Below are 13,884 nucleotides of genomic sequence, written 5' to 3' on the forward strand. Positions count from 1 at the left end.
CACCATTTTGGGCCAGTTTACTGTAAGGCAAACAGGAACAACTTGGGTCAAAACCTGACAACTCTTACCCCACCCAGGAATCACTCCCACCCATTAGCTAGTGGCAATCAATGTGGCACCCCATGGAACCCTCCTCTGAACAATGTCTACTCAAGTGAAAGATCAATAAAGGATTGGACTTGCTGTTTGTGGCCTCAGAGGAGCCCTGAAGGACTAGAGTTGCTCCATCTTGAGCAGAGGTCAAACAAATTGACTCAGAGTCAGGTGGCTGACCTTTCTGTGGCTACAGGGACACAACAAACTGCAAGAGGCCCTTCCCTGAAGGGCCCAGTTGACCAGTTCCAATTGGATAAGGAATGAACTTTGCAGTTGGTCTCTGACTGACACCCTCCGGTCTTCAAGTGCCCTCCCCAAAAGTCCTGGGGGCCTTAGAAATGTGCTCCTATGGTTGTTTGGACACCATAACAGTTCAGAAAACTTTTCCTTCAGCACTCCAGAGCTGTAGGGTGCCCCACCAAGGTTAGAATCTAACCAGCACTTCCACAGCATCAGACTACATTTTAGCTTTATCCCCCGCAGAGATCTCTGCACCGAAAAAACAAACTCCCATGTGAGGTGGGACTTTAAAAAATTTCAGAATGAAATTTCAAAAGCTTCAGGTATCTGGAATTCATATCCATGGCAGTGACTACAGTTTCACAGACGCCTGCACTGAGAGGATGTTTTACCCCCAAAAATGTGAGCGAGCCCCCCTTTAAAAAATAAAACTTTTCAATTTCCAGACTTCATCAGGACCAACCCACTTGGTGTATCTGACCAGCTCCACCACGGTTGGCCTCAAATTGTGCCTAAGTCTCAGTCTACTGCGACCATTGACTACCATTACCACTTTTAAAATTTTAGGTGAAAATTGCACCAAAACGTACAAATCTCAAAACTCTGGTTCTTCTTATTGGACTTTTGGGGAGGGCACTTAAAGATTGATGTGACCCCGGGAGCTCTCGAGTACAGACAGAGGGGCTGCTTGTGTCCGAGCGTGGAGAGAGACCAAGGTGCTGCATCGAATTGACCTCGGGAGGAATTGGCATCCTGACCAGGCGCGGCGGTTGCAGCAAAGTGGCAGCTGTGTGACCTGGTAGTAGGGAAACCAGGCACTACTTGCTTACAAGGGGGATCGTCCCCTGAGGAATGAAAGCCACAGCCGGTCACATCATTGGCCCGAACTCGGCGATGCCAAGGTCTCCCTTTCTCTCCCACTGCTCCTGCAAGACCCACGCAGCGAGGGCCTCAGAAATAGTGAGGTGGAGAAAATCACACTACAAATGCCGTGGAGCCTCGGTTGGCCTGGGATAGCCGGCCTCTCTCGGGGGGCCGGTGCGTAGAGCTGCTCGCTTGGGGACCGAAGCGCGGACGGAAGGGAGCCGCCTCCATTGCCCTTAGTGCACCGCATGTTCGTGGGGCCTCCGGTGCTAAATCATTCGTAGACGACCCGATTCTTACATTGCTTCACCCACCTGACCAGCAGTCTCAGGACACGCTGATAAGGCCCATCACCAACTTGCACAGCGATCCAGGGGGACCAAGAGACAAGGCACCCACATCCTGTCCACCGCCACTGGCACACTGACTCTTGCAGCGTGGGTTGCTTTGGCCCCATGCTTCCTGTAAGCCTCCAAGACAGAACCGTGGGCAGGCTGAAGTCGTTAGCTCGGACATCGAAGCAGGCAGTGACTGACTCCCACCATCTACAATACCAAATTCCCCACTTCAGGGAATTGCGTAGCACCTCCCAGAGCTGGCAGAGTTTGTTATCTATGGAGTCCAAGCTCAGCTCCCTGCAAACTCACCATCGGAAGCTTGTGGACAGTCAACAAAGGGGATAAACTCTGGCCTCACTGTATCCACTAGCTATCGACAATCAGCGTACCCTCCTGGACTTACAAGACTGTGGGAACGCTGGAGGGGGTAGAGGACGCAGAATGCCCTGGCCCTGCAAGATGAGATGGGAGTCCGGGACCCTCTGCCCTTTTTAAAAATCTGCTTTAGGTCCTTCGTCCCCAATTTGGACTTCACCTCCTTCTGTGGAGAGATCCACCAGGTACCGGGTGTGCCATCCCACCCTGCCCCCATCCCAAGGCCCATGCTGGACAAGCTTCTGCACTTCATGGACGAGGATGCTATTCTATGAGCTACCAGACCCTTAAAATTTAGGAGAAAATAGTCCTGTTCTAACCTGGCCATACCCAAGCAGTACAAGGGCAGTGTAACTCCTTTCGGGAGGTCAAAAGGTGACTGACAAATGGAAATCCAATAATTCTCGCTTCTCCCAGCACATCTCAAGATCCTTGCCAGCGGCGAGCCTCTTTTTAGGTCTTGCAGACCTGCGTTGCAGCGCGCATGTGCTGTTCGCTCTGCAAGGCATATTGGAGTAGGGTAGGTTTTAAAAGAGGGGGTTGAAGACCCGCCCATGTTTTTGATTGGTTGGAGCCATCGTTTATGGTAACGCTAGTTTTATTTAATAACTATAATATTGCTCAATGTTTAAGCTCCTAGGCCACATAAGGTGCATACGACAGCTGACTTGCCTCTTAGTTAACAGATAATTGTGGTAGGGGGCATGAATGTTTGTAAACTCAGCCTTACGAACTATCACTTAATAAATGCCTTGCAATGCAGTGATCTAATTTGTTGTACTAGAGTGAAATGCATGTTTTTGATTGGTTGGCGTCAGCGTTTATGGTAAACGCTGGCTTTTGGTTGTAAATGAGGCTTTTTAGTCCCTCCTTGTTACCGGCCTGTCTCCTTCTAGGACGGCCCATCCAGACTAGATCTTTTGCTTGCAGCCTTACAGTCTCCAAATGCATTTTTGCCTTTGAACTCGTCTTCATCTATCGACTCCTTTGCATGGATTTATTGAATGAGTTTGTGTCCTTGGCTGTATCTGCTAAATCATTCATCTCTCCCATGTGAAAATGATGGCGTTTGCACTGTGAATTTGTATTGAAAGAGCGTTCACCTTTAGGACTGAAATTTAGATAAATCTTATGAAACTTACCCAGAGTCTGTGTTTATATCACTAAGATATATGAATTAGTTAGAAAACTGTTAATATCACCATCAACTAACCCAACTAATGGTCCATTGACCAGAGGAAAGTGTGTCGATTCGTGAAAGATTAGTTAGGTTATATATTTGATTAAGAAAATTTCAAGGACTACAGGAAAGTAAATAATCGACCGAGTGAATTATAAAACTGGACCCCCAGCGGGCCCCAGGAAAAGTGATGAAAATTTGGTAAATGTGTGAGGGCCCTATTGAATTGTGTGGAGTATTTTATCCCTGGCACACCCGCTGGATCACTTGCAAGGCTAATCCGGAAAGCCGCCAGAGTCCCACTCTGGAACTCGCCTCACAGTCCAATGTCACCTTTATGCGCAACACAAAATCTTACAGGCGTTCCTCAGGTAAAACTCTGCCATATAAGAGGCACCTCTCCAAGCAACAGCGGACATGGTGGAGCCGGTTCTGTCAAATCGTGCCCTTTCTAGGATTCCTGATGCTCAGACAGCCTTCATCGTGTGATCACAGCCACAGATGTCAAACAATTATTCAGGACCATGCCGAAAGCAAAACCCCAGGCCTTGATGGATAGCCAATGGAGTACTATAGCACATTTGTCAACAGCTTAGCACCCTGTTTCACAGTGGACTATTGCCATACTAGGAACAGATTACAAGCTCCCAGTATATATTTTATCCAGCAGATATGTTTACTCTCCCAGAGCTCTTCATCCAGATCAAAACTGCTTTGTCCCAGGGTAGAGCACCTCTCATAACATCAGGTGCCTATTTCACACCTAGGATCAAACAAGAGAGATTCCATCACGCATCATTCTAGCTATTGGACTTGGAGGAAGCGCTTAATTCGCTAACCTGTGACTATCTTTTTCAAGTACTGGATCGAATGGGGGTGGGTTACGCTGTTACTAGACAAAGCCCTTCACCCAAATCTGCTTAGGTCGGCTTATTTCACCAACCTTTCTTGTGGGATGATGTATTTGGCAGTGGTGCTGACCCTTGTCGTCCCTGCTGTTCACGATGGCAATGAAACCGCTCACCATCCGACTGAGTGGCAAGACAGGTCTGGGGATCTACCTGGGGACAGCGCGCATGCACTATCCCTCCATGCTGATGACTTGCTCCTGTCCTCCATGGCCCGCATCGATCGCTTCACCAAACAATACGCTCCGTGCCTTTGCAAATGCAGCAGGTCCGAGTCAACTGGGCAAAGTCCTCTGTATATCCATTCAGCCCCAGCTCAATTCCACTGGAAATACACCTGGGGCGAAGTACCCCGCTTAACTTAGCAGGAGACCACCGTTCAGTACCTTGGCATTCGCCTCTATCACTCCTTGACAGACCTTATGGACGGCAACTTGCAAACCACCCCGACTGCTGGCTACTACAAGAAAGACAGCACTATTTAAAATGGTGATCTTGCCCAGGGTTCTCTACAACTATACGAACCTGAATGAGAACCCCCCACAACAGGGTTTTTTCTGAGACCGGGATATGTTACTTGGGAATCTAATCTGGGGAAAAAAAACACCACGGAATAACCCTGAAGAAACTGAAAATGCCAACTGGAGGGGACTGCCTTGGTGCACAGTCATTCGATGCCTATTACCTGGCAGCTCAGCTGCAATGGGTGGCTCACTGGCAGGACACAATCGCTGGCCGGGCCATTTAGCACCAACCACGATTAGAAGCTTCCTAAAGTCATACCTCCATCAGTTTGGTCTTTGAAGGTGCTAATGGCCCGTAGATGTATTGCACGGGTACACCTCCTCACATGCAATATTCCCCAAAAAAGCACCAACATTTCTATTGCTAGGCCTCTTATGAATCCCTGGCCCATACTTAATCAAAGAATTGCGAAGCAGGTAGGAACGATCTCTGGTCATAACTGGTGACCTTTTTCCCAATGAGCGCCTCAGTTCCTTTGATCAACTCCAAGCTGACTGATGTCCAAATTCCTCACTTATCAGCAAATATGCAAAACATATCAGGCTCTCTGGTTCACCCAGGACGAAGAACCTGCAACACACTGTTCTCCAAACATTGCTCACATGGGAGGGGGGGACAGTCACTTGAATCTATAGGGCACTGTGAGACCACACCAGTACTGCCCAAATGGTCTTGTGACAAATGGGAGGACAACTCTGAGAGGGTGGTGAATGGAACAAGCCTTGGCATTTCCTTAACAATTTCTAGAAACACCAGTCTTCGAAGTATACAATTCAGCACCATTCAAACAGCTTATCCGACACACACACACACACACACACACACACACACAACTACTTTCCCCCTACAGAGTGTCTCCGTTGCCCCCAAGGAGGCTCAGTGGAAGCAGATCTCCACCACATGCTGTGGTTCTGCCAGGACCTTGTGACATACTGGCAGGCAATACAGGACGCACTGCAAGGTCACTGCGCTCACTGACATTTTCACACAGGAGGCTTTTACTTTAGGCATATTTAAGCATAACAAGTGCTATGAGGAGAGGACACGCTTCGCAGACGTGGCAAAAGGGTACCCACTCTCCAATGGAAGGCCCCCTCTGCACCACCGGTGGCAGCATAGTACAGGGCAATGCGTAAACTGAGGCAGCAGAAGATGAAGCCCTTAGCTAGGAAGAGGTACGTCACCTACACAAGGACAGTCTCCCAGGAATGGGACACTTCATACTTCCTACAGTCTAGATTCAACAAGGACCTTTCCCTGTGAGCTTTACTGGACCTAACTGGTCTCTCCACAGCGCACCTCCATGTCATAACTTGAATCCAACCCACGCCCCCACAAGTCTCTCCCCCCCCTTCATTTCTTCAACACCAGGGTAGTAATCTGGCGTACTACTATGCAAACCCAACTGTACCTAGAGCGTGTGTAAATGTAGAGCCAAGAATCCCACAAGGGACGATCCAACCCCATTCCCTGGTGGGAGAGAATTAAGGACCTTGTCTTGGTCACGAACTGGGCACCCCTTATGAGATGTCAGACCACTGTGTGGTGAGATCCCACCATGCAGGGACCCTCGGTGTCAGCTGAAGTGCCTCCTCTGCTCATCTATCGGGAGGCTCATTATTTATAATAGAAAGCAGCCTTGCGATGTATGTTATAGATTAACAATTTTATGGCTATGTAGATAGCTCTGACGCCCAGTGAATGAAGATAGGGCAACATTTGTAGATGGTGCTTAACAAGGCCTTGCACACTATGTTAGAGACATTGTAATCTTGTGCAAAACTAGTTCTGTAAAGAATTTAGTTTCAGTGAAACGAAATCAGAAATTGTTGTGTATGCAAATGTGTACAAAAGTTCACAGTTTAAATGTTATTGTTAAAAAGAGAGGACTATGTAAGAAATGAATAAGTTTCGCTACATGGTCCTAAACCTGGAACAATCCCAGAAGGTCACAGCAGGGAAAAGAGCAGATAAAATGGAGAGACAGTAGGTGGGAAGAAGTTGAGAATAGTGAGGTAAGTGGTAAAGCAGAGAGTAAGGAGGGTAATATTTGGGGAGGGACAGAGAGAAAGGGTAAGGTGGAGAGGGAAGAAGAGATACAGCCCCTAGTTTTAAACCTCTACAAATATAGTTAAAACGAGAGAACAGAAGCAGACAGTATGTGTGTTAGGCCTCTCTCATCCATACAAGGCCATCCGGTATGCCCAGACCCAGCTCTCAGAAACAAGGGAGACTCTGGACAAACCCACTTTTTATATGGCCCATCCATGCTTCCCCATGTCCCTCCCAGACACTAAGCCCTGGATCCGGCAAGCTTTACTTTGAGATGCGGATCTCTGGGGTAGAAATTGGTTTTCTGGTATGTACTGTTGGTTTCTTAAGTCGAACATTACTCAGCAATTAGGAAGCAATTAAGCTTAAGATCCTCTGACATCAATCCAGGCAAGTTGGAAGGTGTACAAACAAGATCAAACTATTTAACAGCCTATTGAATTACTGAATTCAACTGCGAATTCTGCTGCTGTCGTCGTCACCACAAAGCTTCAAACGGCATATTGCTTTAATAAATCAATTCACATGCACTTGTGAGGAGTATTGTGCATCCAGAGATATTGCTGTGAACAAAGTCAGCGCCAAAAACCTGACCAGGCCAGTACTTTCAAACCATTATTTAAATACCGGGCGTCAATATTGGATAACTGTTTAAGTAACTCGGTGAAACAAACGACTGTGCTACACTTCTCAAACTTACATATTTAACAACCAAACAGAAAACAGGACAACACTTAACACTCACCTTTCCCAAAGGAAACTTCTTCAAAAACTCGGGGGTCTTGTTGGTTTGTCCGAACTGGAACTGGGGGGGCCCAGACTTGACAGTTATCTTTGCGCCACTGTACTGAGCAGCAATAAGGGCCTTGAATGCCCTCCAGTTGTCAGGGTATGTATAAAGAGTCTGTAAAAAATAAGGAGAACGAAGTTTGACCAGTGACCACACAGCAAGGTCTACCCAAATAATGTACTTGGTAGTTCACTAGTTAATACCTACACCACAGCCAATTCCTTCTCCTTCCAAACCAATTTACTAAATCAAACACACTTGATCACAATCCGCACCCTAATGCCACTCAATCAGGTCATTTCAAAACAAACGCCAACAATCAACACCGATCAGCACCCTGCTGTCAACCACATCATAACATTCAATCTCAAAATCGGTCATCCACGTTTTTCAACAACCCCACACATCATACCTGTCGTCCAATCCATAACACAACCAATATCGCTAAACAAGCACAAACAAACATGCAATTTAAGAATACATATTGAATTATTCATCTTCCAGGGCCGCTATGCAGTTTTAAATTCCCTTTATTGGGATGTCCGTGTGCTACATACAGCGCCTGGTTTCACTAGTGTGCTATGTCCTTTACGGTAAAATAAACTAAATCTAGTCACCCTACATATGGGGTGCCAAATAGCACAGCTGAACGCCTTGCGACAATATATATTCTTAAAGGATACAGCGCAGAGCTCCATTTCTCGTGCTGACAAACGAAAACGTGTACACACATTTACTGATGGTGCGATCTACCACCACGTCATGATGGCTACTTTCAGCCAGTCCCGTCTTTTCAAACAATCCCCTTGAGCACGTTGGGAATTACAAGCTTACAAGTATATTGAGAAAGGTTTAACTAAATTTTCCTGCGTCCTCTGTAACTGGGAAAATCTAGTACTGGCTTAAAGGGACTATTTTTAAAAGGGGGGAGTAACAACTAAAGGTACGCCACCTCAAGAACCGGTGTACAACCATCGTATCCTAAAGTGCCGGTGTCCATCAACTTGATACCACAGCGTGTAGCACATTACCATATATTGTGTATGTGGCTTCATCTACAAGCCACCGGAAAATGTTAACTTTCACGCATGCATTCTGGAGCTCCGGAACGAAATCTTCAAAGATTGAATGGCTCGGCTCCATCTCCTAAGCGAAAACTTACTAAAATTCTACCAAACTAGAAGGTCTCCAGGACCAGGCGCCCTCCGGTATACCGGTGGTCTCGCGCACCCTACCCAACATTATAGACCCTAAGCTTAACTTGTGATTTCCCAGCCCAGAAACAACTCAAATCTTCCAGTCTGCCTGCTCTTTCAGAGGGACCCCTGATCTAAATACTCTATCAGTACTACCCTGAGTGACCGCCACACTTTTCTGAACCCACTGCCCCTTTCACGGAGGCGGATGGCAACCGATTCCCTAATCCAGGCCCTCAGCTCCGTATTCTTACCCCGGCGGCCATCTTGGTGAAGCGTAGAAAGGGAGGAGGGAAGGAGCCCCGGCCACGAAGGGAGCTATACAGCAAGCCGTAAAGCGAGAGCAAGTGCCGTAAAGCCGTGACATACGCTTGACATAGAAATAAAACTACAATTTAGCGGCGGCTACTGGCAAGGAAGAAGGACTTAACTGACAGCGTCGTGCTTGATTTTGAGACGAGATGATGGCTCGGAAACCGAATCTTATCAGAAATATACATTTGTTCACAAAGTATAAATAAAGGCCCACAAGCCAACTACACATGCTATTTTTGTTTGTTCCATTCCTGTAACAGTTCTCTCGTGTAACGTAAATGGTTCTATTGTACAGTGCTCTGACACTTTCGGGTAAAGTCCGCGCTTTATAAAAATGCATTAATAAATAAATAAATAAACACCAACCTCTTGGTCGTTAGTCCCACACATTCTACCCCTTCGAATGCATGCCTAGCATTCCATGGTACTGTGATGTACAATGTTACGAATTTCCATCAGCTGCTCATACTTACCCCATGCAACACCTCCTTACCCTTGCTAAAAATAAATAAATAATAATAATGCAATTAAGCATTCACAAAATTTCTGACAGAAATGTGAATAACAATATTGCTTAAACAACCTTTTAGTACAACATGTAATCATTACATTTAGCAGGTAGCACTATTTTCCTTTTGTTATTTAACATCTCTACTGTGCTGTGAATACGAATTCACATTTTCATTTTGTACGTCATCACTGGGCTCATGCGCATCCCAATGTACCTATTGTTCTATCTCTGTTTTGTTGATCCAATACATTTTAAACATTTTGACACCGTTTAGTATTAGACGTATTTACACAATTGTGCACATTAAGTTCATCTTCTTCAGTGTCTTTGTTATCAAACAATAGTTCCTGCCCAGGTTTAAGCAACACAATAGCACTCTTATTCCACCAACCTTTTTCTTTCAGTAATACTGCACTATCAGAAATTCTAATGATCAGTTTAGGTGGATAATATACAGAATTCCCTTTCCGTACTTTCATTGGTTTTCTAATTAGGACCCAATCACCAACAGAACATATTTTGGTTTTCGTTCTGTGCATTTTATCATGGTAAATGTTGTCCTTAAATTCTATGGCAGGACGGAGGCTCCGATTATGCTTTCTCTATTTCTTTACTGAGAAAAAACAGCAGCCAATCAGTACACAGTAAAGAAGAAAACTACAATACCCATGAGTACTCAGATAGCATAAATAGGGTCACAGAGGTCATAACTTCCTCTTTCTTTGCTGCTTCGCAGCCAGTTAAGTGCATTTACTTCTTTTACTCACTGTTGCTGTACTGCTTTGTTGTGTAATTGCCAACGCTTTGTGCGCTTATTTGGCTTTCTTTCGCGCTTGCTTCGTTCTTTTGCGGCGCGTGCGGTGTGTTGCTTTCTGCTGTCTTCCGCGTCTGTGTTTGGTTTCGGTTTCGGCCGCTGTCCGTGAGAGCGTGTGTGTTCGCCTCTCTTTTCTGGACGCGCGGAGTCGCGTCCTTGTTTCAGTAGAGCGGGAGATTTTCTGGGGCTGGAGAGACGCGCTTGTGTCGCGCGTCCCTCCTATCGGCTGGCTGCTGTTCGTGCATGCGTGTCAGCGGTTGTTTTGGTTTCTGACGACGCGCATTTCTGAGGCGCTTGTCATACCCTGAGGCATTCGAAGAATTTGGAGCTTCTATATTGGCGTGCCCTATTCTCTGCCTGCCGCTTGAGCCCAGCTATGCCCCTATTTGATTTATTGAATTACAGGGGTTGTAAAATTGTCGCATAGGCTCTGCCTAGAGTGGTTGACTTGTTTTTAGTGCAAGTCCTCCCTCCACTTTCTACAAATTGTACCTTGCTTGTCAGGTTTGACTTTCTTGCTTGCATTAGGGGTTCCACTCCCCCAAAATTCGGCTTTGGCCTTTCAAATAATTTGGAATTCGTTCCTTTCATACAGTGGGCACTGTTGTTATAATTTTGACGCTATGGCTGACTATTATGATGATGATGGGTACGAGTATTACAATGAAGAGGAACCGTCTGCCTCCATGGATGACTTCATGGGTCAGGCATTGTTTCAGGCGATTGCGCCTTTGAAGAAACATTTGTCTGAGTATGCTGCCCAACAGGGCTGGTTGCCTCCTTCCTCTGGGCGCAGTGGGAAGTCGCCAAAAAACCCACATCGTTCTGACTTTGTTAAGTTGGCGAAGTCTTTATCTTCTGCGCCGACAGCTAGAAAACGTTCTGCTCCACCACGTGACTCTCCTTCTTCGGATTCAGACGACGGTTAGTCTTCATCATCCACTTCTTCTGAACCTGCGAAGCCGCCTCCTACAAAAAAGGTTAGAATAGAACATTTTGTGGATGCCCCTTCAACTCAAGTTTTGACTTTTGACCCTGTGGATATAGTCCATCCGAATTCTTCTTCATGGCTGCCCTCTCCTGAGGTAGCAGAGTATGTTCAGGACCATATTCGCACCCCTTTTGAGAAGGAGGTGCGGGCGCGTTTGCGCTCTGAGTGCCCTCGTCCCGATCTTTCCAACAAGCTAGCTCTTACTCCTGGGATGGATCCGACAATGATCACCTACATGAAGAAATATGCCAAGGATCCTACTAAGGGTTTGGATCGTTCTTGGCGTTCATGTCAAGATAAACTTTTGGATATGTTGGGACCTCTCACTAAAATTCTGGATATGGCCTACCGAGCCAAGGAGTCAGGAGCATTAATTGACCCCGACGAGCTGGTTGGGTGGTCCCAACGCGCAGTTTGCATTCTTGGCAATGCGAATTGCGCACTTTCTTCAGAACGACGCCGTTCTATCCTCATGAAGCTAGACCCCAGGTTGACTGACCTAGCCTCCTCTGAATCAGGTCCCCATGCTCAAGGCTTGCTTTTCGGAGCTCCTTTTCTGAAAGAGTTGACAAAGTTTGTTTCCACCTTCAGTGGGTTGGATAAGACCCAAGCCAAACTCCGTAGAGCCTTTCGTCCACTTTTTGGAAGGGCCGAACTAAGGTGACGTTCGTCCGGCCGTGGAGCTGATCAAGCCTTGCAGCGAGGCAATAAGTCCCAGCGTAGAAATCAGACCTATTCCAGTAACAAGTCTACTTTCTATCCCTCCAAGAAGGGTAGAGGAAATTACGGAAAAGGAGGTTACAACGGTAACCAAGGAGGCCGTCCAGACTCCGCCTCAGGTGAGCTTGATTCTCGCTTCAGATGTGGTTTTGGGGGGCAGAGTGCAATCTTTTCTTCACAATTGGCGATTGATCTCCAAAGATGCCTGGGTGCTGGAGACGGTACAAGGGTTCAAGATAGAGTTTTACTCTCGCCCTCTCCAGCGTCTTCGGCCGCACCCTCTTGTTTTTTCCCAACACGATCAAGAGGTTATCTCCGCAGAGATCGCCTCTCTTCTGGCCAAAGGGGCCATTGTGCCCACGACTCCTCATCCCAGAGGTTTCGTCAGCAATGTCTTTCTCGTACAGAAAAAAGGGGGCGGGTCTCGTTTGGTCCTCAATCTAAAGGATTTCAATGGCGGGGTGGTCTACCGCCATTTCAAAATGGAGGGCATCCATCTTCTGCGAGACTTGCTGCAAAAGGGCGACTGGATGGTTCGTCTAGATCTCAAAGTTGCTTATCTCTCGGTGCCAATTTTTGCCCCTCATCGTCGTTATCTACAATTTCAATGGATAGGAAATTGGTACGAGTACAAGGTACTTCCTTTTGGCCTTTCTTCAGCTCCGTGGTGTTTCACGAAGCTTCTACGTCCTGTGATGGAATCTCTGAGATCTCGCGGAGTCCGTCTGATTGTTTATTTGGACGATGTCCTTCTCTTGGCGCAGTGTCCCATCCTTCTCCGCTCTCATTTGCAATGGTCCATCGATCTGTTACAATCTTTGGGTTTCCTGGTGAATCCTCAAAAATCCGACTTTGTTCCATCTCAGTCGATGGATTTCCTGGGCTTTCGGATAGACTCTGTCTCATGCCAACTCCTTCTTCCCGGACAGAAAATCAGGTCCATCAAGAGGGACTTGCGTCTCCTTCTTGCCAAACAGACTGCTTCCTTGCGATCGGTGGCCCGCATTGTAGGCCTCCTGTCTTCTTCCATCCAGGCGATCTTTCCGGGTCCTCTGCATTATCGGGCGCTTCAGCGCCTCAAGATCAGACATCTACAGAAGGGTCTGTGGTATTCAGATCATGTTCCCCTGTCGGAGGATGCTCGCACAGAGATGTTGTGGTGGCTGGACCACATGGAGTCTTGGAACGGCCGGGCGCTGTTCGGGAAGACTCCCGATGTTGTGATCGAGTCCGATGCCAGCCTTTGGGGTTGGGGAGCCCGATCCGGTTCAGTGACAACGGGGGGTCGTTGGTCGCAGGAGGAGCTGTCATTACATATCAATTTCTTGTCCTGCCAACCTGGATTACTCAGGTATTCGGTATGTCCCTCTGTAAAAAACCCTCATACACTCGAGATGGAATCTTGGGTAGCGGTATATCTTGATTCTCCGCTGAATTTATCGAGTGTCTGCATAATCACAGGGTTCTTTGGTATGCAGCCTCCGCCCGGAGGTAGTCATCCAAGGTTGTGTGCAGTAGTGTCCAGTGATTAGTGAAAGTGGTGAATTTAAAATAACTCGAAGAGCCAGAGCGTGAATTTTATTATTCTGGGTTCGAGCCAGTGATGTTGAAAATATCGTTGGTATGTGTTTCTGAGAATTATTAGGGTTCTCTTCGCTACCTATTTTCGTGAGTTAAAAGGTCGACATGTTTCAGCCCTTATTCGTCAAAGTGATCGTCGGGCTTTCTTCAGGACCAGGTGAGGAGGTGAGAAGGGATCTTTTATGTCCCCTTCCTTATGAGGTCTATTTTTGTGCCTGTAGAAAAAAGGGGGGTGTCAGTTTAAGGGAGGGTGTAACCTTGGATGACTACCTCCGGGCGGAGGCTGCATACCAAAGAACCCTGTGATTATGAAGACACTCGATAAATTCAGCGAAGAATCAAGATATACCGCTACCCACGATTCCATCTCGAGTGTATGAGGGTTTTT

General features: G+C 46.9%; 1 protein-coding gene across 1 annotated transcript in view; it reads right to left on the reverse strand.

The window, feature by feature from the left end:
- The window catches only part of LOC147691896 (elongation factor 1-gamma-B-like), a 46,305-nt gene extending 37,454 nt beyond the window's left edge, over positions 1–8,851 (reverse strand). The window contains exons 1-2 of the mRNA XM_086938169.1: positions 8,819–8,851; positions 7,324–7,482 (exon numbers count right to left, since the gene is read on the reverse strand). Coding sequence (XP_086794295.1) covers positions 7,324–7,482; positions 8,819–8,830 — 171 coding nt within the window. The 5' untranslated portion in view covers positions 8,831–8,851. The remainder of the gene's footprint in view (positions 1–7,323; positions 7,483–8,818) is intronic.
- Between the last annotated feature and the right edge of the window lie 5,033 nt (positions 8,852–13,884).

This window comes from Lissotriton vulgaris, chromosome 9, assembly GCF_964263255.1.
Source record: "Lissotriton vulgaris chromosome 9, aLisVul1.2, whole genome shotgun sequence".
In the NCBI taxonomy this organism is placed as follows: Eukaryota; Metazoa; Chordata; class Amphibia; order Caudata; family Salamandridae; genus Lissotriton; species Lissotriton vulgaris.